Source organism: Prenolepis imparis, unplaced genomic scaffold (assembly GCF_030444845.1).
Source record: "Prenolepis imparis isolate NDT839.2.m4 unplaced genomic scaffold, iyPreImpa1.0 SCAF_9, whole genome shotgun sequence".
Lineage (NCBI taxonomy): Eukaryota > Metazoa > Arthropoda > Insecta > Hymenoptera > Formicidae > Prenolepis > Prenolepis imparis.
This window is the reverse complement of record NW_028141167.1, coordinates 6,199,795-6,223,577: the sequence shown is the minus strand read 5'-3', so window position 1 is coordinate 6,223,577 and position 23,783 is coordinate 6,199,795. Positions and strand designations below refer to the sequence as shown.

The window sequence follows — 23,783 nt, the reverse complement described above, 5'->3', positions numbered from 1 at the left end:
GTCGCAGAACGACGCGACGCGGCACAGGAAAGGGGACGAGACCTTCTTCTATCATCGCGGCGGTGCAGCACGCGCAGGCGCAGATCGACGACGTGTATCGTGTATTACTACGACCGGACGTGCAGCGGTGGTGTGAGTAGTGAGCGATGAGTGGTGGCGACGAGTACCGCGCCGCATCGCGACGTCCTCCGTCCGTCTCGTCGTCCGGTGGCTCTAGATTCGGCTCGGACGTGGAATTATCATCGTCGTCGTCATTATCATTATCATCGTCGAACAGCAAAGTGCGGACCAAGTGCGGCTCAATGATGGCGACGAGGACCACCACGAGGTTACACGCCGTTAACACGTGCGGTAAGGATGAGGTGTCGCCGAGTGCCGAGGAGAAGAGGATGACGACGACGCCGATGCGGAACGGTTTAATAGCGCGCTGCGCCGAGGAGGCCGGCAAGATCAATGGTTATACTCTGACGAGTAACGGCCATGTAGACGTAAGTAGCCGGGCGGGAAAAAAACAGCCCTTTATCTCGAGATATTACTCGATTATCCCGACCTCATATCTGACCTGATCTCTGTAATTGGCGTATACATCTCGTGTCTGTCTCTTCTCGTTCAATTCTCAGCATCCAGTCATCATACGTATCGTATCATCTCCTCTTCGGACACTTGCGAGTCACATGGTACCTAATAGAGATCGTTATTATTACTTATTGCATTAATATTCGCATATTCTCATGTCATAAAATGCAATTTTTATTTATATGAAAACGTCAGATATATCTTTTCGAAATTATACCAAAGATCGAATTTGATCAAATTGATTCAAAAAAGACTTGTAAGGTCCTGCGCACAATAGAAAAAATATTAGGAATAAATATTAAATATTAGGAATAGAGGAATTATTTTAAAATAATAAAATCGAAAAGACTCTGATATACAAATACAAATTCGGATATAAAGGACTTCTATCTTATAGGACTCTCTCTTATTAAAAGAGTCCTTTATATCCGGATTTATATATATCAGAGTCTTTTCGATTTTATTTATTTTAAAATAATTCCTTTTCCTAATATTTAATATTTATTTCTAATATTTCTTCTACTGTACGCAAAGCCTTACATATAAATTTAACATTTAAAAAAAATTATTCTTATCAATCAAAATAATCACCATTATCTGTATTATTTTTACATTTTTTATTTAGAAAGATATTTTTGTATTTTTTTTTTTAATAAAGTTGAGTATAGTTATATTTAATTTTAAAGTGATAATATAGTTGGCGATAAGAACTAAATTTTTCGCATGTTGAAATGTTAAAAGTCTTCAAAAAAGTTAAAGTCAAAAGTTAAGAACTTTTCAGATAGAAAACAAACATTATTGCTTTCTATAGCATATTTATTCCAAGAAACAAAAAAAATTATTAAACACCATTAAATATAAATTAAATTTAAATAAAACAATCGTTAAATGTGTGACTAACATTTTACGTGCTATTTTTAGAATTACGACAAAATCTCATAAAAAAAGTTACCGAGTTAAAAAAAATGAAAAATTTATTCTTTAGAGATGAATTATATTTATCTCTCTCTCAAGTACAATTATATAAATTATATTTATCTCAACTAGATAGGATAGTATAAAGTATTATACTCGGTATTATATAATAATATAAGACTATATAAGATATAAAATAATGTAAGATAAAAACTAATATAAAATAAATAAATAACTTCAGTTATATTTTTATTTCTAATTTTGCACTCTCTACTGTTGTCTTGTTTATCATCAGGACACATGTACTATCATTGGAATCGTAATCTTTTATAAATATGAGAGAATTTCTTGATATCATTTTTAATTCATAATACATCCATAATCTCTCTGGAAATATAGATATTGGAAAAGGAAAATTTATTTGTAGTAACATGTATATAAACCGAGTATACGAATTTCTTACATTACAATAAATATAATTTACAATTAACTAAAGAGAATAATTTATACAATATATATTGCTCAATGTATGTTTAAGCTATGCAAGATTTATCGATTTGCTGCAAAGTAATCCAAGCAGTATTTCTCTTTCGTTTGATGAAGTGAAAAGTGTGATTAAAAAATGTGAATGACACACTTAAGTATCTCTTTAGATCCAGTAATACTCTTTAAGATGCGACCTCGAGATTCCCACTTGCCCTTATATGCAAACTCTGAATTGCCAATAAATGATTCAGTCACACGGAAATCGCTATCAGTGCTATAATCAACATCAGAGATTACGATAACAGCTTTAAATTTAATATCTCGTATTTCGCATTCCAATAACTGATAAAAAAAAAGATAGCGTAAGTATATATCGCTATTTTATCATGGTACAATTGATTCGAACCTGAAAAAGACTTATATGCAAACTCTGAATTGCCAATAAATGATTCAGTCACACGGAAATCGCTATCAGTGCTATAATCAACATCAGAGATTACGATAACAGCTTTAAATTTAATATCTCGTATTTCGCGTTCCAATAACTGATAAAAAAAAAGATAGCGTAAGTATATATCGCTATTTTATCATGGTACAATTGATTCGAACGTGAAAAGACCATGAAATTTCTCTCCTTCTCTCTCTTATTGTCAGAAAAATTTGTTTGAATAGATGTTGCAAACAGTTTGTAGTTTTGCAATAGTTGAATAAATCACAAGTGATAAGTGAGAAAAAATGAAAAACAGAAAAACATGATATTAATGAAGAAAAATGGAGCATTTCTAGTATATCGCATGTAAAAAAATTGGTCTTGTTTAGCATCATTAAGCATTATTTAATGCATAATATGCATTTAATGGTCTGATTGAGCAATTAAACAAATCTTTTAAATAAATGTAAAACTAAGTATGTGCCATTTATCGCACACGTAATTCTTCGCATTTCTTTGAAGTCAATCACATTAGTGGGAACGCTAAAATATTTTAGCAATCGAGTCTATTTTTCAAAGTTTAAAATACAGTCTATGTACAGAATGCTCCAGATCTATAGTGTAAATATTGATCTTTAAATTTAAAAAATTATTTTTCATTAACAAACACACACAAAAATTATTTCAATCATCAATTCATTAACAAAACTTCATAAATCATTGCTAATTTTTCATATTGTATATTGTAATTAAATGTTAAAATTCTGTCGAAATATAATGGCATACAGGTATGTATAAAGGTATGCGTTTCGAATAAAAATGAAATACGATCGCAACCTTATACTGCGAATCGTGCTTTAATTGTATCGCAGCGCGGACATAACTCTCTCTTTGATAAAGCAAAGATTATAAAATCATAATCCCGTTCCTTATTGCATCTTAATACTTATTATTTTTTCTTTGATTACTTGTTTTCTTTGAAACTTATCATACTCTGAATCATATTTTCTTATAACATGATATACAGAAAATAATAAAATTTTAAAGAATTTATTTTTTCTGTTGCATAATTTATCACGCGCGCGTATCGTTTTTAATACGTTAATACACTAACGGATCCTGAGGGGGGGGGGGTTAAACCCCTCCCTCCCTGGAAATTAAAAAAAAGTTTTGCTGAATTTGTTTAAAAAATATAAGTAAAGAAAAACAAACATTAAAGAGCTATCGACGTCGTTGATCCTGAAATAAATAAAGCTAATCATGAAACCAAAAATATTAAATAAAATAATTTTGCAAACCCTCCCCCCCCATTATCGACGTCAGGATCCGCTAGTGCGTTAATATATATATATAAGAATATTCTCCTTAACTGTACAATTAAATGTGCCAATTTTTATTGCAGTTTTCTCATAGTCCCAAAAAAAAGAAATTACAAAACTCACCGTCGAAAGAATCCTTCGAAAAAGTTCCGTTCATCACAGCGGCACTTACACATCTTGGTTTCTATATTCTCATGTTTCTGGGATTTATCGACCAATTATTCTTCGTTCCCAAGGTTGCTACTGAAAAAAATAGGCAGGTATGATAAATATTTATATTTCTTATAATATTAATTCAAACTATAATATAATAATTAATAAAGAAAAAAACAATAAGTTTTAAATTATAAAAAAAAATATTTTCTTTGACATCAGTATATTAAAGTATTCTCTTATGAATTTCGTATGAGTAAATAATAAAATTGTTATGTGCCATTAACGTAAATTGCAAAATAATATGTATAGCTTATTCTATTTCTATTTAAGATAGAAAATATTTTTTGTTCCATAAAATTAATATCTTCTTTGTATGTCAATAATTATTTGTCTTTTTTCTTATAATAATAAATATATCTTTCTGTACGATATATATGTATTACATTTTTACAAAACATTAATAATTTTTGTGTAATATTTACATGCTATCTTGAAATAAATGTGTATTTTTAGGGATATGCGCCGCTCTATGACAATTTTGAGAAATTTTATCTTAGATATGTATACAGAAGAGTCAGAGATTGTTGGAATAGGCCGATATGTTCTGTACCTGGTGCAACGGTGACATTAAAAGATCGGGTCACTAATGATTACGGATGGACGTTTCAGTAAGTTTCATTATGTTCACACAAAAATAACATCACGTATCAATAGAATTAAAATCTCGAATTTTTTAATTCTGACAGATTTACTGGAACTGAAACGCAATGTATAAACTTGGGCTCTTACAATTATTTAGGGTTTGCCGAGGCGAGTGGTAAGTGCGCTGAGGAAAGCATCGAAACACTCAGGAAATTTGGCTGTGCCACTGGCAGTACGCGTCTTGAATTAGGTAAATAACTTGAGATGTTCTTATTATCTAATATTTTTCCTAGGAAAAAAAAATGAACGAAATATTTGTAATTTGTTCAAAAATATTGATTAAAATTATCATGAGAAAGCATAAAATGAAAAATTGTTGTATTTGAGTTTTTTCTTTTGTCTAATGATATGAAAACAAATTAAATTAATGCCCTTAACAAGAGAATTTTATTACTTATTCGTGTGACAAATACATAAAATAATAAAATAAATATGCAATATCTATAATAAATTATAGTCAGTGTTTAATTAGAAAGAGATAAATATTTTTATATCAAATTGTAATTATTAAAACTTTACTGTGTCTTTTTTTATAATTTGATGTTACTGATTTTCTTCATATATTGTATTTTTTCAAACAAGCCTATGTATATGTATGTCTATATTTCAAAAAGAAATCGAATAGAAGTATCATTTTTGTATTATTCAAAGGGACTATGCCAATACATGCTGAACTAGAAAAATTAACTGCGAAATTTCTGGGAGTCGAAGACGCCATAGTATTTGGGATGGGATTCGCAACGAATTCTTTAAATATACCTTCTTTGGTCAACAAGGGTTGTCTAGTTCTTAGTGATGAAAAAAATCACGCGTCGCTTATACTTGGATTGCGACTATCTAATGCAGTGATACAGATCTTCAAACATAACAGTAAATACAATACGCAATAATCACATTTACAATGAGCATAATTATTTTTTGTTACTCTTAGAGTACAAAGAAGTCATGGTTTATCGCAGATGTAAAACACTTGGAAGAACGTTTGAAAAAGGCCATTGTTTTCGGACAGCCAAAGACTGGCGAACCTTGGAAAAAGATAGTTATCATTGTTGAAGGCGTTTACTCTATGGAGGGCTCAATCGTTCATCTACCCGAACTAATAGAATTAAAAAAAAAATACAAAGTTCGTAAAAATAATGTCGATTATTTTTTTTTTTAATCTCTATCTATTATTAAAAATTTCTGATTAAATAGGCCTACCTTTACGTGGACGAAGCGCACAGTGCAGGTGCTATGGGAAAGCATGGCAGAGGAGTTTGCGATTATTATGGCATCAATCCGCGTGAAGTCGATATACTCATGGGAACGTTCACGAAAAGCTTCGGCTCGGCGGGTGGATATATAGCTGGAACAAAAGTAATATATTTTTAATGTAGTATCTTTGAATTAATTTAGTAATATGTTTGCAAATATTAATATTTAATCAAATCTTTTGTTTCAGGCATTGATAAATCATATAAGGATATATAGTCACGCGCATTCATACGCGGCATCGATGTCTCCGCCGGTTACGCAACAAATTATCACGTCGATGCGAATTATTTCGGGAGAAGATGGCACCGATGACGGTGAAAAACGTATCAAACAATTAGCTAGGAATACAAGATATTTTAGACGCAGATTAAATCAAATCGGAGTTATAATCTATGGAAATGAGGATTCGCCCGTTGTGCCTATGCTAGTTTACCTATTTTCTAAGATTGGGTAAGTGGAGATAGAGAATATTATATTAATATTTTCAAAACTCATCTGGCCATTTGCAAAATCTTATAATCCGCGTGACGATACCTTTTGATAAATAAGATGATTAAAAAAAAAGTACAACACAAACGTAATATAAGAAAATATTTTTGCAATATTCTCGACACAGTGCAGTGATCCGTACTCTGACCACGCGTAACATTGCAACCGTTGGTGTTGGTTTCCCAGCAACGCCATTAATGCAAGGCAGAATTAGATATTGTCTATCCGCTGCGCACACAAAGGAACAGCTCGATTATGTAAGTGTAGCATCGCTAAAAATCGAAAAGCTTTTTATTTTAATGTCAATGTTTTTTTTATATTTTAGGTATTGTCGCATATTGAAGATATCGCAAATACATTAGGATTAAGATATTCGAGAAAACCTCGTGTTCCGACGAAAATACAATATTATTCCGACAACGAAACGGAATGACCTACGTGAAATAATAAATCGTTAAGCAATTTATTTCTGGGGAGACTAAATTGAAATAAGAGCTTTAAATGCCACAAAATAAATGTAGATACAATGCATTTGTTCATATGTTAAATAAGAAGACTATTATAATTATTACAACAAAAGCTCGTGCTTTTATAATGATTTGAAAAAATGCGAATGTATTACTTGTAGTGGTTCATACGCTTGTAGCACAATAATTCATATGTTGAATGAACAAACTCGATAGTACGAAATGCCTATGTTAACAAATTATATTGTACATATTGTTAACTTTAATGTTTGCAAATTCTCACAGTATTCATACATAGTTAATATTAAAAAAAAAAAAAAATTCTATTCTAAAATCGCGTTAAAATACCAAGTCTTAATATAAATGTAACGAATAGCAGGGCTCATACACTGAATTTTTTATTTTGGCTGCCTGCAAACGTATCTTACACCATTGTAAAATCACTGATTTGCCTCGGTCCAATTAACTCATTCATTTCACTTATATCGTGCTATGTGACGGAAATAATCTCTCTACAGCTATAGACAGAAACATCTACAAGTCTGAATATGTAATGAATAAGTCCACGCACTTGGTATATTCCTTATTATAGCTAATCATAATTATTCATATTTTTACATCTCAATGGAAAACTGTTTAGAATGCGGTTTGCTTCCAATTATTTAAAAAATGCTTTTGTATAAAAAACAATTTTGGTGCATATTTGTTACATTCCATGTAATTTAGCACAGATCACATTTCATAATTGCTTTAAAATATATAATCACTTCGGTCTTAAGAATAACTTTTTGTAGACAAATGCAAATTATCTTTGAGCAGTTAACATAGGATTGATCGATTGACTATAACAAAAATCTCTCTAAGAGAACTGATTATTATTATAGATTTCAATATTTGTTAAAATCGATAGGCAAATTTTTCAGTCTTATATTTAAGTAAATGTCACCTCCCTACACACACATATCAATACTATTTCTATCGCTAAGTGAATCGTCTGATATTTATCTTTAAAATAGCTTTTTTAAAATTTTGGTACTTGACATACTTTTATTATAACAAAATGCAAAATTGTTTTATAAGATTTTTTTATATAAATTTTAAATGAAAGATAATACGTAATATCGATGATAAACGATGATAAACGATGATAAACAATAAAAATATGTCAAATCATTTTATTGAATCGTTTTCAATCAATCACGAACAAATGTTAAAACTTCATTTTTATTTCATTAAATGTACTGCCATCATGATCTCTTAGTATTTATGAAAACACATGACGATGACTGATAGATCAAATGATATTAGAATATAACATGAGAATTTGCATAAAAGATCCAATCATATTTTAATCATTATATATGATTGCAAAAGAAAAAAAAATTAGACATAAAGAGAAACGAGCAAAACAAGTTTTAATTCTCATACATACATTCATTGCAAAATATGTCAAATTTATTGTTTCTTATTATTGGATTTTAAATATGAATTCAAATAGTTTATATGAAAATATTTGAATAATTTAAAATAAAAATGAAAATGTTCGAACAAGTTCACATTTTAAACAAAGCCAAAATTGTTAAGTCATTTAATTAATTTATAATATGGGACTGTTTGAAACAAAGTACAAGAAAAATTCGAACGAAAATAGTGTTTACTATAAACAGGAATACTAAGCTTTTGCTTGTTTCTTTTTCATCATCATACATATCGCCTAATTGCTATTTTTTATAAAATGTTCAATTCATAACGATTTAAGGTTAAAGCTTAAAATTCGAATTGTTCAATCATCGGAAATATCGAGCGTTAAATATTATCATATCAAATAAAAAAAGCATAACTGTGTATATTAATATTGAGTAAATTTGAACATTTTGTATTTAAATATGCAAAAGTACTTTAGATCTTTTATAACTAAAACTAAATTTTGGCATAGTATCATGAATATATAAAATAGACTATCTAAAAATATCTTGTTAAATAATAATTAGAACGATTAATCTTTACATAACATTAAAGTGCTTATGCGCATATATATATTATAAAGAAATTAATAGATTCGATTTTATTATCTTATATTAGGTAATTAGCTCCTTATAACTCGAAATATTACTATTTACTATAGCTTTTTTATAAAACATTCCATCACTATTTGCAATTATAGAGATAATGCATATAAGTCTAGTAAAACATTTTCATAATTTATATATAAAATTTCTCCAATTTCAATATATCTTTAGCTAGTTTCAATTAAGAGTTAAAATTATTTTTGAGACACAGTATAAAGTACAATTAGCTAACTAAAAATATAAAAATTCAATATGTTTACAATATAAGGCCAGAAACCTTAAATGTTATTCTGAAATATTTCAGTTATGCTATTTTTACGCTTTTAATTGAATAGTTCAACATTTTGTGTATTAAATGTATCGAGTATTTGTTGCTGAATGAGGCTGTTTAGTGGCACAAACTGCATTATATTAATCACATATCAATTTTATGCGTATCTTATATTACACAAAAGTGCATAATCTAATAGTAATAACTATTAGATAATTAGACAATCCAATAAATCCAAAATGCAATAAAGACAAAAACTAGTTGTGCACCTAATGCGAGATACATTATTTTAACTTTTGTTGTCTGTAAGTCACATTTAATACAAGAATTCTGAATCTTGTGTAATATAAAATTCTCGTTCAGTATAATTGTTTTGGTTTTAAATCGAATAATTACGTACTTCTAATCTTAAATGGCTATATGATATGATGGTAATTTATTATAACTGCAGCTATATATATTTTCCACTTTTTCGTGAAACGGGTGTTCCAACCCTTTTATATAAAATAGACAGTTATTAATCATCTGGTCATATGGTTTTTCATTCTACACATTATTTTGCATATATTTGTATGTAAAGAATATTACATGTACAAATCAATTGCTGTAAAATGTGAATCTACTTTTCAAATTAACATAGTCTTAAAATGCACCAATATTATACTTAAAATATCACTTTGCGAAGCGGAAAGTTATTTTATATTAAGAAATCAAAAGAATTTTTTTAAAGTTTAAGTTAGTGCCGATGATTGTTTAAAAATGAATCCAAAAATTGGAAAAGGTTCTTAAATCTAGATTTTTCAACATTCTTTGATGTCACAGCATATACATTCCTAATGATCGATAAGACTATTTTTGTAATTAGCAAAGCAAACGCTTTTGGCAAAATATATTATTACTATAAACAACTGACTTATATATTGAAACTCCTTTACATATTTCAATACATATATGAACGAATGCGATAAATGCGATATTAAATTTTAAATTTATATAGCATGTAGGATATCCATATAAAATTAATTGAAGAGTATATGTTTGTTATTCATTTAGCTTTTTAAAATTTAATTTCGGGAAAAGTGCTATATATATTTTCAAAGACATAACTTGCAAATTATTGGCATTTCAATATTGAATCTACTCTAAATTGATCTATAATATTACTAATAACACTGTAATTTTAACCTTCTTTTAAAGGCAGGACATCTTGGAGTGTGATTTTTTTATTTTGTTGAGCGCAATTGATTTTATTGAATATTTGCACGTGATAAAATATTTTGTATTCTAGTAAGAATAATACTATTAGTACACATACAATTTTCGGGATAATATGGAGGTTCTATTGATACAGTATCTTCAATCATTAGAACATCATTTTCCTCTTTGACTGGAAATCGATTATCCAATAATAATTGCAAAATGATACTCTTTCTTTTACTAACCATTTCCTGTGAAAGTTTTGCAGGTAGAAACAATTCTGGCAGGATTCTTTCTGTTTCTGATATTACTTCAATATTCTTAACGGCATGGTTGAATATTATTTTTAAACGATACTGCGTAGCTGTACCTGAGTGTAAGAGCACAATGCTGTAAAATAATATTATTTGTAATTAATAAAAATTAATCACATTTCAAACTTAACAACGATAAGGAATCATGAAATTATTGTGAAATAAGATTTTAAAAAATGAAACATAAAATAAGTGACAAAAATATCGAGAAACTTTTTCTAACATAGCGTTTTGAAAAATAAAATAACTGCAGATACAAAGAGAAAATAAAAGAAATTTTTAAAAATTGAAGCTTATAATTCTTTTATATAAAAAAAAATAAACTTTTAAACAAAAAATGAGTTATACAATATATAGTCTATTATAGAAATAATTGTAAAATTTAATTTAAACACACTCTATAGAAATAAAAAACAAGACAAAAAAAATATATATACACACATACATCATAATAATAGACGTAAATATATATCTCATTTGATTATTAAGTTTAGAGAATTAAAAGTTAGTCATAATTTATTATACAATTATATGATTTCGTATTCAATAAACATATTCTTTTTTCTCACCTTTCTGATACCGGATCAACTGTATAAACAATACCAATAATATCCTCATCTTTCGTCGTTATCTTAACTTCTTTTCCGACATAACTATTGAATAAAATTGGATCATTCTTGTACACTTTATGCATAAAATCTAAGTTATCTTCTTGCGAGCTCATATTGCTATAGGAAACTTAGAATTTGATTAAAAAATTGATTGATAGTATATAATTTATATCACCACATATTATATACACCGCTACACTCAGGTTAGATAATCAGTGTTGCCAATTTCAGGTCGCGTAACACAGGACGAGAGAGAGAGAGAGAGAGAGAGAGCGAGCGCGTGGCGCGTGGCGCGTGTCGATGTGCGATGTGCGCGGTGCGCGGCGCGTTGACTCGACAACCTTCAAGCGGTCACGTGGTCGGAATTCGGCGAGCGGAGTGGGGGCCGTGGTGGGGGGGATGCGCGCGCGGCGCGAGCATCCCCCCACCCCACCCCACCCTCCAACGCTCTGTGCTCCGTGTTGCGCCTGAAATTAGCAACACTGGATAGGTTTTAGGTTAGGTTAGGTATCATCATCTCCATTATCACAAGGAACTTCTCGACTTTATGCACTGTATATTTAAAAATAATGATCGTGAAAAAATAAAGTTTTTCAATAAATCTGAGTTATTCCGCCGAGTATGTTATAGCGGAATTATAATAAAACTTATGTGAACGCGATAAAAGAATTACAGGAAAAGTCTGATAAATATATATAACCTTCACAAACACGCAAAAATGGTGATATACGGTGTTTACATCGTGTCAAAATCTGGTGGCTTGATTTTTAATCACGATCATAATGTCCCGAAAATTGAAGTCGAAAAGTCTTTCAACTTTCCACTCGATATTAAATTGAGTTGCGAAAATAAAAAAGTGGTGGTAGTTTTTGGACAACGAGACGGGATAAATGGTAAAGATATTTCCGTTGTCATATTAATTGTAACTTACAAATAAAAAATGAAGCTTTTAGATACTTTAGATACTTCCTTATATAATATATATAATATATAAAATATTTTTTCCATTATTTCAATGTATAAAATATCATAGAATATAAAGCAATATTTTTTCACTCTATATTTATATGTAAATATATAATTTAATCTAATATATACTAAGAGGAAAATTATATTTTCAGTGGGTCATGCACTGACTGCTGTGAATGGAATTGCAGTCACAGGACGTGAACTTGAAGATGGACGAGATGCATTGGAAATGTTAGAACAGCAAGAAAATTTTCCTATAACATTGAAATTTAGTCGGGCAAAAATGACAACAAATGAGAAAATATTTCTAGCGTCAATGTTTTATCCGCTCTTTGCTATAGCAAGCCAATTAAGCCCGGAACCACGAAGTTCTGGGATTGAAGTTCTCGAGGCAGATACATTTCGTTTATATTGCTTTCAAACATTGACAGGCATTAAATTTATGATAGTAGCAGAACCGTCACAACCAGGTATGGAAATTTTGTTGAAAAGAGTATATGATTTATATGCAGATTATGCACTAAAGAATCCATTTTATGCATTGGAAATGCCTATTCGATGTGAACTATTTGAAACTAATTTACAAACATTATTAGAAACAGTCGAAAAATCTGGCATAAGCAATGTTTAATCTATGTTGAGTGTACTATAAAATTATTAATTAAGAATTTAAGATTATTAAATAAGAATATATTTTGTACATATATATATATATATAGAACAGAATTTTTTATTAATTTTCATTATATATATTATGTTTATATAAAGGTTATAACATAATTAAAGCTTTAATTATTTGATAAACTGATTTTTCCCTATATAATCAAACTTCTATATTATTTGACTGTTATTTTCATATTTCTGATAAAAATAAGAAAAATATTAGGAAAGCATTATCTTAAGAATTTCATTGATTATGGCACTATATTCCACTGTCGCTTTAAATCAGGTTCTATAATCTGTAAATACAGTTAATGTATATTAAACCTATATAAAAATAAAATTAAAAAATCGAATTTGAAACTTTTTTAATACATTATGATACCTTTATTGTCAAATTATCTATGCACGCATTACGTATACGTGCAGCAGTGGCAGGAGCATCAAGTCTAAAATAGCCATGAATATTCATATCTTTACGTGCAGCCTTAATTGCTTCTTTGATAGCGAAGAATACGGATGATGCCAGAAATAGCGGTGGTTCACCAACCGCCTATATAAATATTTTAGTAATATTTTTAATTTTCAATTTTCTATATTATTATTCTATTTTTTTCTCTTTTAATTTAAAAGGCATCCTGAAAAAAGTGTATTAAAAAGAATCATACCTTAGAAGAGTATACTGCTCTAGGATTAGAAGTTCCTTTTAATAGGGAAACGTTAAATTCTTGAGGTATGTCGGTGAAACCCGGCAACTTGTACGCGCCAGGTCCTTTACTGAATGCAGTTCCCGTTGGTGAATAAATCATTTCCTCTAATGTGAATAAACCATATCCTTGAATGAAGCCTCCTTCAACTTGTCCTATGTCAATGGCTGGATTTAAACTCTCTCCCAAATCCATGACAATATCTGTTCGTAAAACCTATAAAGATTAAAAAATATTATTCATGGTTATTTTAGAAAACTGTTAATACATACAGCATATTAACAATATAATCAGTCATTTTCTATAATATATTTGGAAATACTAAATTAATTATATAATTAAAAAAAACATTATTGGGATGTACATTAAAGCCACAATCTGATTTGAATTTTAAAACTTTGCCAATGTAACGAGACTAAGTATTTCCAACCATACAAACCAAGTAATTATGAGATAAACAAAAATATGCTTGTAAAAATGTCTTATTTATTTTAAAGCAAAAACAAAAAAGTCGTACTTCATGATCGCCAGTGAGACAATCAATTTCAACTTCCGTACAGGCGACGCCGTATGTAAAGTAATTAAACGGATTTCCTGTATTAGTGTCAAAGGAATATCCGATATCGGGCGTTCGATAAAAACCAGCAGCAGATAGGCTTATCCTTTGGCAATATGCTTTTTTGATCCAATCTTCCCAAGTACTTTCTAGATTGCTATCTATTATCGGTTGTAATCGTTTCATGATTTCCTTGCAAGCATTCTGCAAATTAATTTTATTATTATCTATATCTTTAATTGTATACAATAAGATATTATTTATTGTCGTTACCATAACAGCCATGCCATTAAGATCGGATCCAGCGCTTGCCGCAGTAGCAGATGTATTGGGAACTTTATCAGTAGCTGTTTCAACAATATGTATTTTGTCTGGATTTAGTTGTAGTACTCTGCTAGCAACCTAATATAATATAATGAATTTAATAATATTTCAAGTTCAATTGCTATGAATTAATTGCAATTATTAAATAGCTTTAATTAGGATAATTCCTAATTTATATATTTATTTTTCTCATTTAATTTTTCATTTAATTCTCATTTAATTTATAAATTTGAATAATAAAATTAAGAAATTAATGAGAAAAAGAATTTTTATTTATTTGCAATTTAGTTTTTCAAAAAATACATTATTTTTAATCGTTTATTAATTTAAAATTCTGATCAATTCTTTATCGAAGAAAAATTAATTTCTAATTGGTCAAAAAAAATCCAAATAGATAAAACATGATTTGAAATAATGTATTATACTGAATAAGAAAAAAATACAGATATTATTCGTACTTGAATCATTTTTGTATGTAGACCTTGTCCCATTTCAACGCCACCATGACTTATTAGCACCGAGCCATCGGTATAAATGTGCACCAATGCACCCGCTTGATTCAAAGTTAAAGCAGTAAATGCTATACCGAACTTTGTAGGTACCATTGCGAGACCCTTCTTTTTAAATCGATTCTCCCTACGAAATTCATAATTGATTTTAGCAATCATTAACAATTATTAACAATGTAATTCATAGCGTAAAAGAAGGTACTATAATTACTATATATTCACCTGTTATAATGTTGAATCTCGACCATTCTTTCATAATAACGAGAAGATGCTAGACATTCGCGCCAGCAGCGATCCAAGGTACAATTGACAAGTTGCTGATTATAATGCGTTAGATCGCCTTCTTTGTATAAATTTAATTCGGACAACTGTTACGAAAGAACAGAATTTTTTCGATTACTTTTGTTTGCTTATAATGTATAAATTAAATATTTATACATGTATATTACATATCAAGTTTTAATTAATTTTTGTAAGATTAAGACACAGATCTTTTTTTTTTGTAGTTATTTTAATTTTGTTTAATACTGAAAATGACCTTAACGACATCCAGTTTCAGATAATCAGCGATTTGTCGAATAATATTTTCAGCGACAAACATTCCTTGCGGTCCACCAAAACCACGGAAAGCTGTATTTGATGGTAAATTTGTTTTACACATGTATCCATATACTTCTGACACTGAAATTCTGTATGAATTTTCAAAATGAAACATGGCACGTTCTAACACCTAAAAATATTCGTAACGATAATTCTCTTTCATACAAACATTATATGTAAAATTTTTGATAAATCTCTCGAATTCACTATGTTGTTACTTACCGATACTGATAAATCGTGAGAATAGCCCGCGTTATTGTACATGTGTATTTTCGCCACTTTAATGAGACCGGCATTATTAAATCCGACTTTATATTTAAATAAAAATGGATGCCGCGTTCCACTTATTAACATGTCTTCGTCTCTGTCTAGCATGCAACGAACTGGTTTCTGCAACCTGTATTTTATTTTTTCGACAATATAAATCGACTATGCATTTCTATTATTACATATAAAGTTGATATAATAAAATTGAAGAGAACTGATAGAAAGTTTCAATTTAGAGATTATTGAACAAAATAATTGTTGTCTAAATATTTTTATTATATCCTTATATTCAAGAATATTATATGTAATAACGTATATTTAAAATCACGTATATTTTTACACAGTTTTAGCACACACCTGTGAGCTGCGAATGCAACTGGTATCGCGAGCAACGCTGCGCGGGATTCCTTCCCACCGAATCCACCGCCTATACGTTTCACGCGAACATTAACTCTATTCATGTGAATATTTAAAACGTGAGCGATTAACTTTTGTATCTCAGTGGGATGCTGCGTGGAACAGAACACTTCCAATTCATTCTCTTCGCGAGGTACAGCAATAGCAGCATTTGTTTCCAAGTAAAAGTGCTCTTGGCCGCCTATGTGTACTTCTCCTTCTAAAACATAATCTGCTTCCTTGAAAGCTCTCTCCGCATCACCTTTAATAATGCACCTAGGAAAGCCAGGGAAGAACGATTTGTGCTCGATAGCGTCCTATAGAAGAAAATTTAATTTATGTATTATTGCATTGTGATCATTGAATAATAATATTATTATTTTTTTTTTGTATAGAATATACCTCGATAGATATGATAACAGGTTCTATATCTTCATATTCTACTTCAACCATTCTTGCCGCAGCCTGAGCAATAATTTGATCTGTAGCAACGATTGCACCAATTATCTGCCCTTGACTCGTAACCTAAGGCAGAAAAAGAATGAAATTAATTAAAATATAACAAAATATGAATTTTAAACGTAACACACAAATTGGTATTCAGGCACTAATATATTATAAAGTACTATATGTTATAAAGTTTCAAAATAAAAGACATATTTTGTTATTCCAAGCCAATAAAGTAAAAAAGAAGAATTAATTTAAAAAGAGAGATATACCTTTTCTGATACAAATACTTCTTCATCGTGAAGTACAGGACCCACCCATCTTCTATCTTCTGCTATATCTTTCGAAGAGAAAAATGACACAACTCCTTCCATGGATAGTGCTTTAGTAGGATCAATTTTCAAAATTTTTGCATGCGCTCTAGTGGAGAGAACTAACGTTAAGTATAATTCCTTTTCATATTTAGGCATATCATCGCAATATATCGCTTCTCCCGTTGCTTGCTTGAATGCACTAGCGTGCACAATAGGGCGTCCTATTAAATCATGTGATTCTTGATCTTTAGGTACCTATCGAGAAAATTATAAAATGTTATATATAATTCTTATTGCATTTTAAAAATAATTTGTGTAATTATTTGAATTAAAATATTACCACTTGATAATATTGTGAGCTCTTTGGCACTTTGTAATGGAAACACTCTGATGCGCTTTCTAGTTCCTTTGGCAAGTATTCTACGGTTGAAATATTTTTCGATAACTTCTTGGAGATGTGTACAAATCCTTTAAAGAATAGACTGTAAAATGTAAAAAACATGTTAATCGTATCATGTTTTGCTCTGATTTACTTTGATTTTATCTTTTAATCATTATAACTTGATCTAATATCGCACCTGAGAGTGAGAGATCGACGATATTTGATCATTCCTCCTGGTGCATCATCAACTAACGGTAGTTCTTCGAGTAAGGAATCGTAAACCTCCTCCAAGATTGATTTATTCCATTTTCTAAAATTATGAATTCATATAATACATATTGAAGCTTTGTCATTTGATGATACTTACTTTCCAATTATCTTCTGGCATGTTTGTCTTGCTAAAATAGTTGTAGGCGCCATTCCACCAAACGCGATATGCGCTTCCTGAACTATATTTTTATCAGGAACGAAGTGTACATTCAAGGCCATATTGACTATAGCAATATCATCATCCCGCCTTTTCGCTTGCTTGTAAGCAATAAAATATTGATTCTGTAAGAAGGAAGAGAAAATAAAATCTAAGAGTAAAGAATAATCTTTTGTTTCGACATATATTTTACAGAATTATTGACTCTTAATCAGGGATCCGGACCGAAACAAAATTAGGGTTCGGTTTCGGTTACGGTTTAATAAAATATTTAATAAATGTTCCGGTTCCAGTTTCGGTTTTTTGATAAATAAAAAAAAACCGAAACCATTTAAATTACGATTTTTTCGCTTACAGTTCCGGTTTTTTAAAATTTTTACTTTTCGTTTTTCTAATTAAATTAATTTCTAAATTATATTACTTTAAAAAATTATTATTAATTTTTATGACATATATAAATAAATACTTCATATTATACATGAAAATATATTTAGATATAGGTATATATAATATAGATACATATATAAATATATTTTCATATGTCATAAAAATTAATAATTTTTTAAAGTAATATAATTTATATATACTTTATATATATATATATATATATATATATATATATATATAATATAAATCAGAAAACATAATATCCACACAGCTATCACATTATTGCGATAATACATATATGTTTCAGAACATTAAAAAAATAATTATAATCGTATTGCACTTCGAGGAGATAGTTATCGTGACATTTCCGTCATTTGCGCAAAAACAGAAAAAAATACCGAAAAGAACCGTAAACCGAAAATAATTTAACGGTCCGGTTATGGTTCCGGTGTTATAAATTTAATAGAATTTCAATACGGTTTACAGTTTCAGTTCTACTAAAAAAACGGTCATGGAACGGTTATCGGTTCTGGTTCCGGTTCGGTCCGGGTCTCTGCTCTTAATATTAATATTCTTACCTCTTCTGTGAAGGGAATATCGATGGAGACTAATACTTCCTCGGGCAAAACAACATTACGTCGATATCCAACAAAGAAGGTATGATCCATCGGCACCGTCCTGCTTCCATGCTTTAAACTGCATAAATTTAATTTAATACCTGCCGCCATAAAGATCGGATTTAAATCTGATATAGGACTACCTGTCATTATGTTGCCACCCACAGCCTAATTTATTGGAACAAAAATTATTATTATAAATAATTATTTAATATTATATATATTATATATGTTATATATATATTATTTATAATATTATGTATAATATTATATATATTATTAAATATTATATATAATTATATAAATAATTATCATATAAGATCATTAAACGAACACTCGCACTTACAGCAACGTTTCTTATCTGTTTCCCGGCAAACCAATGTAACATGTTTATTATTTCTGTGAAGATCCTTGTGTTGTGTTCTGTCGAAAGAATATTGCATGTTATATCTATTTATGCTAATATTTACCACAGAAATTATTTAAAATTAACAATTATATTGTAATAATTATAATTTCCCATACAATTATAATGAACATGATTCTATCATATTACCAGGTTTTGTCTTAACATAATGTTTTAATGTTTCTTCAACCTCAACCAAAGTCACACTTGCACCCACTTTCAATGCCTCTTGCGTTTCGATAATTTCATGCATCTCTTTTATCTGTGTTGGTTGTATAAGTACTGGATATACTAGATGTTTAAACTTCACCTCGACTCCTATAAAACATAAATAATATATATAACTGATTTTCTTTTATATTATATTGCAATACGAATTTTAAAAAAAAAGAAATTTGCGAACCGATTTCTGTGTTGCCAATGATAATTTTGGCATTTGGATACTGTTCTTTAAGAGCGAGTAGTGTCTTGAAATTTGTTGGTCTGTACCAAATAACGTTTTTTCCTCTCACTATCAGATATTGCTCATCTAATGTAGATTCAATCTACGTAATAAAAATTATCATATTACTTTTATTCCATAGCTTCTACTATAATATAAAACACGTTAGTTGTGTTAAAGTTTTTTTAGAAGTAGATAATAACTTACTTTTAATTTTGGTGGAAATATTGGTTCTTGAGTAGGATCATATGGGCAAAATTCTTTAGAACTGAAAACCTCGGTTGGCTCTGAAGTGAAAGCCCTTTTGCAGCAAGCATCACCCATTGAACAAACTCTTGTATCATTTATTTTTTCTTCTCGTACGTTAGCCATCAATTGTGATTGTTCCCATTCTTCTGTAAAAGTCTTGAATCCCTCTATAATCGGCCTATATCCTGTACATCTGCACAGATTACCTAGAAGAAGTAAAATATATTACTTAATATACTAAAATATACAATTCATCCTATATATTTCTATATAAAACAATATTTATATATAGAAAATTATATGAGGAGAGAATTTTTAAATATATTACCTTGAAATGCAATTTCTAGATTTTTCATAGTTGGTTTTGGTATGCTGCGTAATAGAGCATACATAGACATAACTATACCAGGTGTGCAAAATCCACATTGTGATCCATGTGCTTTGGCGATACGTTCTTGTACTGGATGCAATTTTGTTTTTGTGCTACCAATACCTTCCACAGTAGTTACAGCTAGACCATGCACAGCACATATTGGTGTCAAGCATGCGTTAACAGCTAAATGACTGTTTTGATTTACATAAAAGAATGTAGTAAGGAAATAAATTTATTTAAAAAAAATATATATATATATGTAATGTTTTAAGTCACTGTGTATTATTTATATAATACCAAGGATACATAATTCTGCCAGTGGCACGATCAAATCTTGAAATCATAACTGTACAGGCTCCGCAGCCTCCTTCTGCGCAGCCAAGTTTTGTGCCAGTTAATCCAACTAAATCATTTTATAATTAAGGATAAATTAATCAATATTATCTTGATGTAAAAAGATATTTATACATATATAAAAAGGATACGTTTGTTGCGAAGATACCATAAAAGTGTCCATTGTGGCTCTATGTTCTTGTCCAAAACCTAGATCATATTATAAAATATTTAATATTTAATATTAATAATATTAATATTATATTGATAAATTAATATAATATATATTAATTAATAACATTTTAACATAAATTACAAGAAATTTGTTGTTATATACCTGCTTTCCATTCACATAAAATACAAGAGTATCTGATATTTGTTCTTGTAGCTCGTCACTTGATAAATCAGCTTCATGAAATCCATTAAGTATTACATTCTCATTACAGATATACGGTTCTTTAATCAAATTCTTTTCCATTTTTAGATTAATATACTCCTGTACTCTCTTTTAACATATGACTCACTGTGATATACTTGAATCAGTATTTACAATGCTGTCTAAGACGCTATTCTGTAAGATAAATATCAGCAGGTATTTGAATAATTCAATTTTGCTTCGACAATGTAGAATACAATCACTATGCAATTCTCGTATTACACAATATTGTCAAGACTGTAAACAAAAAAACCATTGTTCGACTTGTATTTCTACTTGTTAATATTTTTACTTTTGTTAGTTTGCAAGAGAAGTAAATACAATGTATATATAATTACATATATTATATAGTCGCTGACAATTATATAAATACAAATTTGCTGATGCATGTTTCGATAATAATTTTTCTTTCAGTTTCAATTATCATATTTAAATTTATTAGTTATAATATTAATTAAATTTTGTTAGTTATAATACATCAAACACGAGGATCGTTTCATAGATTTTACGGTTAACAGCTCGGTTCTGTCTCACTACTTATACATCAATTTCTATCGCGTTCAAGCAAATTATAACTGATTAAGTTGATGACCCCCTTCTCTGTGATCTCAACATATAATGTGTTATTCAGTTCCTTTCTCTCGATGTAAACAGAGAACGGTGCGAAACGTATTCTCTCTCAAAAATAAGTACAAAACTATTTAATACGCTTTATTTTATCATATTGTTTAATGAAATCTATAATAGTATTTCTTAATTCTCAATTACTATTAAAATCGCATTAAATAGAAATAAAATATATAAATATTAGATTAGTGATTTTTATATTACGTATTTAATATAACATTATATAACATAAAATTGAATTTTTAAATTATTTTTTAGAATAATGTTTTAATAATTTTAGAAAAATTTTTTCACATATACATATATTTTCTCATCTAATCTTAAAATTCCAATTTAAGATTCGCTCTGCTTGATCGTACTTTTTTAATACTTCTAGTTCTTTTCTCTTTCATCTATTATATATATTTCTCTTTATATATAAATAAAATGGTGCACATACAAATTTCTTTTTTTGTAAATGTTGGTCAAAAATTGTAGCATATGTATATGATACATTTCGTCAATATGTAAAATAACATATTAATATACATATATATATATATATATATATATATATATATATATATATATTATTCTCATTAAATATAAGAGTGCAATAACAGTTCTTTCACATTTTATTTTTATAAAGAGATAATATATGTATATCAGATAATTAATAATTTAATTAAAAATTTACGTTTTTTTTATACAAAATATTTGTATTAAAATAATTCTACTTATAGATTTAAATTTCGTATTAAAACGCAAAAATAAAATACATATACATATGTATATCTATATATGTATATAATATTGTACATTTGTATTAATATTGTATATTCTCTAACTAAAGATTATTTACGTTTTACGTGTTACGGATCACGCAAAATCTTGGATTTTCATTGTATTGTCTACGTCTATCTCATTTAAAATATATATACACGTATTGTGATAAATTTAAAATGTGAAAATAAATAATTATCGCAATAAGATATATACCTACACTTACTACTGTGTAAGAGACTATTGTCTTATTGCAATCATTTATCTTCGATATTTTTGCTGTTTCTTATCCGTGATGATTATGATTCATAGATAATAACTGAGCAAACATGTGGTATTAAGTGTTAAATAATGTAAATCGTATTTTCCTAAGCGAAAAAATAAACGCGATACATTAATTTTATATAAAAAATATTCTCTTATTAATCAAAAATCAAAATTAACTTATATAAAGATTAAAAATATCCTTATATGTTTTTTTCGATTAATTTTAAATAAACTTTACTGTTCATAAAAATGTTTTCTTTAAAATTATCAAGATTCGACAATTAAGAAATTAACAAATTTTTACTAAAAAAGAACCAAGCTAAAAAATATACTCTACTATTAAGTTTGCATATCTTTAAAACGCAGTCGGTGGAATACACAGAATGTAAAACGGAGTATTAGAAATACAGTATGTAATTCTTATCTAACAAGTTACAGATGTACCTACATATGCATATGTCTGTATCACAACATCGCAAGCAATTTTCTACTGAATTACTGAATAACCACTGAATGACTACTAGAAAAACTTGAGCTAGAAAAAGTTGTTGAAATTATTACTTTCATAGAACGAAAGTGAAATGCACATGAAAATAAGTTCACGGAGGTCGTGATTACGTCTGAATAGCACTTGTTGCAACACTTGAACGTCATAAGCAAAATTAAAAAAAAAAAAAAAAAAAATAACGCGCAATATTCCATTAAGAGTCATCCGCGATTCAATAATACATAACGCGAATATAGGAATATTTGCCAGCACAATGCAGTATTGATATTTTGTGTAAAAAGATCATACGCACCGTTACATTCTCTCCATTTTCGTGAAATACGTCGATACCTCACGTAATAGAATAATCACATCCGTTCGGCGTCGCTGCACGCTCTAAACTAGTGAAGCGAATCCGTGCAGTAAGAGTAAAAGTGTCACGAGGGTTATCAATGGAAGATATTCTATATCTACTGACTGACGTAGTATGATATTGACGAATCTAATTTCAGAGAATAATCTCTTTTTGAAGCATGTTTTTTCTATTTTGCTTTTTGGAAAGATATCGAGAGCAACTCCTAGG

General features: G+C 29.0%; 4 protein-coding genes across 11 annotated transcripts; 2 read left to right on the top strand and 2 right to left on the bottom strand.

Annotated features, from left to right (window-relative positions):
• Positions 1-146: 146 nt before the first annotated feature.
• On the top strand, positions 147-7,936 carry Lace (serine palmitoyltransferase long chain base subunit). Its single transcript, XM_083047151.1, has 10 exons — positions 147-488; positions 3,810-3,986; positions 4,396-4,550; positions 4,629-4,774; positions 5,236-5,454; positions 5,544-5,707; positions 5,779-5,940; positions 6,026-6,288; positions 6,455-6,584; positions 6,653-7,936. Exons 1-10 carry the CDS (start codon positions 147-149, stop codon positions 6,758-6,760), a joined length of 1,866 nt encoding a protein of 621 aa, XP_082903277.1. The 3' UTR covers positions 6,761-7,936.
• LOC145941206 (gem-associated protein 6) lies at positions 5,795-11,587 on the bottom strand. 4 transcript variants are annotated; one of them, XM_083047166.1, is made up of 3 exons: positions 11,215-11,579; positions 10,577-10,721; positions 5,795-5,929 (listed from the first exon to the last, which is right to left on the bottom strand). In XM_083047166.1, the coding sequence occupies exons 1-3, from the start codon at positions 11,367-11,369 to the stop codon at positions 5,894-5,896; spliced, it is 336 nt and encodes a 111-aa protein (XP_082903292.1). In that variant the 5' UTR covers positions 11,370-11,579; the 3' UTR covers positions 5,795-5,893. The 4 variants fall into 4 exon arrangements, with proteins under 4 accessions (XP_082903292.1, XP_082903291.1, XP_082903290.1 ...); XM_083047165.1 differs by lacking the exon at positions 5,795-5,929 and adding an exon at positions 9,077-10,418 and having other exon boundaries at positions 11,215-11,585; XM_083047167.1 differs by lacking the exon at positions 5,795-5,929 and adding an exon at positions 10,386-10,521 and having other exon boundaries at positions 11,215-11,583.
• A 120-nt stretch (positions 11,588-11,707) lies between these two features.
• On the top strand, positions 11,708-12,988 carry Trs23 (trafficking protein particle complex subunit 4-like protein Trs23). Its single transcript, XM_083047163.1, has 2 exons — positions 11,708-12,149; positions 12,378-12,988. Exons 1-2 carry the CDS (start codon positions 11,975-11,977, stop codon positions 12,854-12,856), a joined length of 654 nt encoding a protein of 217 aa, XP_082903289.1. The 5' UTR covers positions 11,708-11,974; the 3' UTR covers positions 12,857-12,988.
• An 11-nt stretch (positions 12,989-12,999) lies between these two features.
• Positions 13,000-23,650, bottom strand: Ry (xanthine dehydrogenase rosy). 5 transcript variants are annotated; one of them, XM_083047133.1, is made up of 25 exons: positions 23,514-23,650; positions 20,959-21,192; positions 20,774-20,831; positions 20,595-20,691; positions 20,244-20,479; positions 19,874-20,121; positions 19,628-19,769; positions 19,375-19,542; positions 19,165-19,241; positions 18,780-18,986; positions 17,755-17,939; positions 17,584-17,697; positions 17,346-17,487; positions 16,964-17,260; positions 16,647-16,769; positions 16,206-16,561; positions 15,804-15,978; positions 15,520-15,711; positions 15,204-15,349; positions 14,931-15,108; positions 14,422-14,550; positions 14,110-14,352; positions 13,554-13,808; positions 13,271-13,438; positions 13,000-13,184 (listed from the first exon to the last, which is right to left on the bottom strand). In XM_083047133.1, the coding sequence occupies exons 2-25, from the start codon at positions 21,097-21,099 to the stop codon at positions 13,140-13,142; spliced, it is 4,122 nt and encodes a 1,373-aa protein (XP_082903259.1). In that variant the 5' UTR covers positions 21,100-21,192; positions 23,514-23,650; the 3' UTR covers positions 13,000-13,139. The 5 variants fall into 5 exon arrangements, with proteins under 5 accessions (XP_082903259.1, XP_082903260.1, XP_082903261.1 ...); XM_083047134.1 differs by lacking the exon at positions 23,514-23,650 and adding an exon at positions 23,162-23,349; XM_083047135.1 differs by lacking the exon at positions 20,959-21,192 and having other exon boundaries at positions 23,514-23,589.
• Positions 23,651-23,783: the final 133 nt, after the last annotated feature.

Coding starts and splice junctions, on each gene's coding strand:
- Ry (XM_083047133.1), bottom strand. CDS start 21,099: ATGGAAAAGAATTTGATTAAAGAACCGTATATCTGTAATGAGAATGTA. Junction 15,979..16,205: donor GTTGCATTCGCAGCTCACAG/GTGTGTGCTAAA, acceptor AATAAAATACAG/GTTGCAGAAACCAGTTCGTT. Junction 13,439..13,553: donor GAGCAGTATACTCTTCTAAG/GTATGATTCTTT, acceptor ATATTTATATAG/GCGGTTGGTGAACCACCGCT.
- LOC145941206 (XM_083047164.1), bottom strand. CDS start 11,369: ATGAGCTCGCAAGAAGATAACTTAGATTTTATGCATAAAGTGTACAAG. Junction 10,722..11,214: donor GTTGATCCGGTATCAGAAAG/GTGAGAAAAAAG, acceptor ATTATTTTACAG/CATTGTGCTCTTACACTCAG.
- Trs23 (XM_083047163.1), top strand. CDS start 11,975: ATGGTGATATACGGTGTTTACATCGTGTCAAAATCTGGTGGCTTGATT. Junction 12,150..12,377: donor ACAACGAGACGGGATAAATG/GTAAAGATATTT, acceptor TTATATTTTCAG/TGGGTCATGCACTGACTGCT.
- Lace (XM_083047151.1), top strand. CDS start 147: ATGAGTGGTGGCGACGAGTACCGCGCCGCATCGCGACGTCCTCCGTCC. Junction 5,708..5,778: donor AATTAAAAAAAAAATACAAA/GTTCGTAAAAAT, acceptor CTGATTAAATAG/GCCTACCTTTACGTGGACGA. Junction 6,585..6,652: donor CAAAGGAACAGCTCGATTAT/GTAAGTGTAGCA, acceptor TTTATATTTTAG/GTATTGTCGCATATTGAAGA.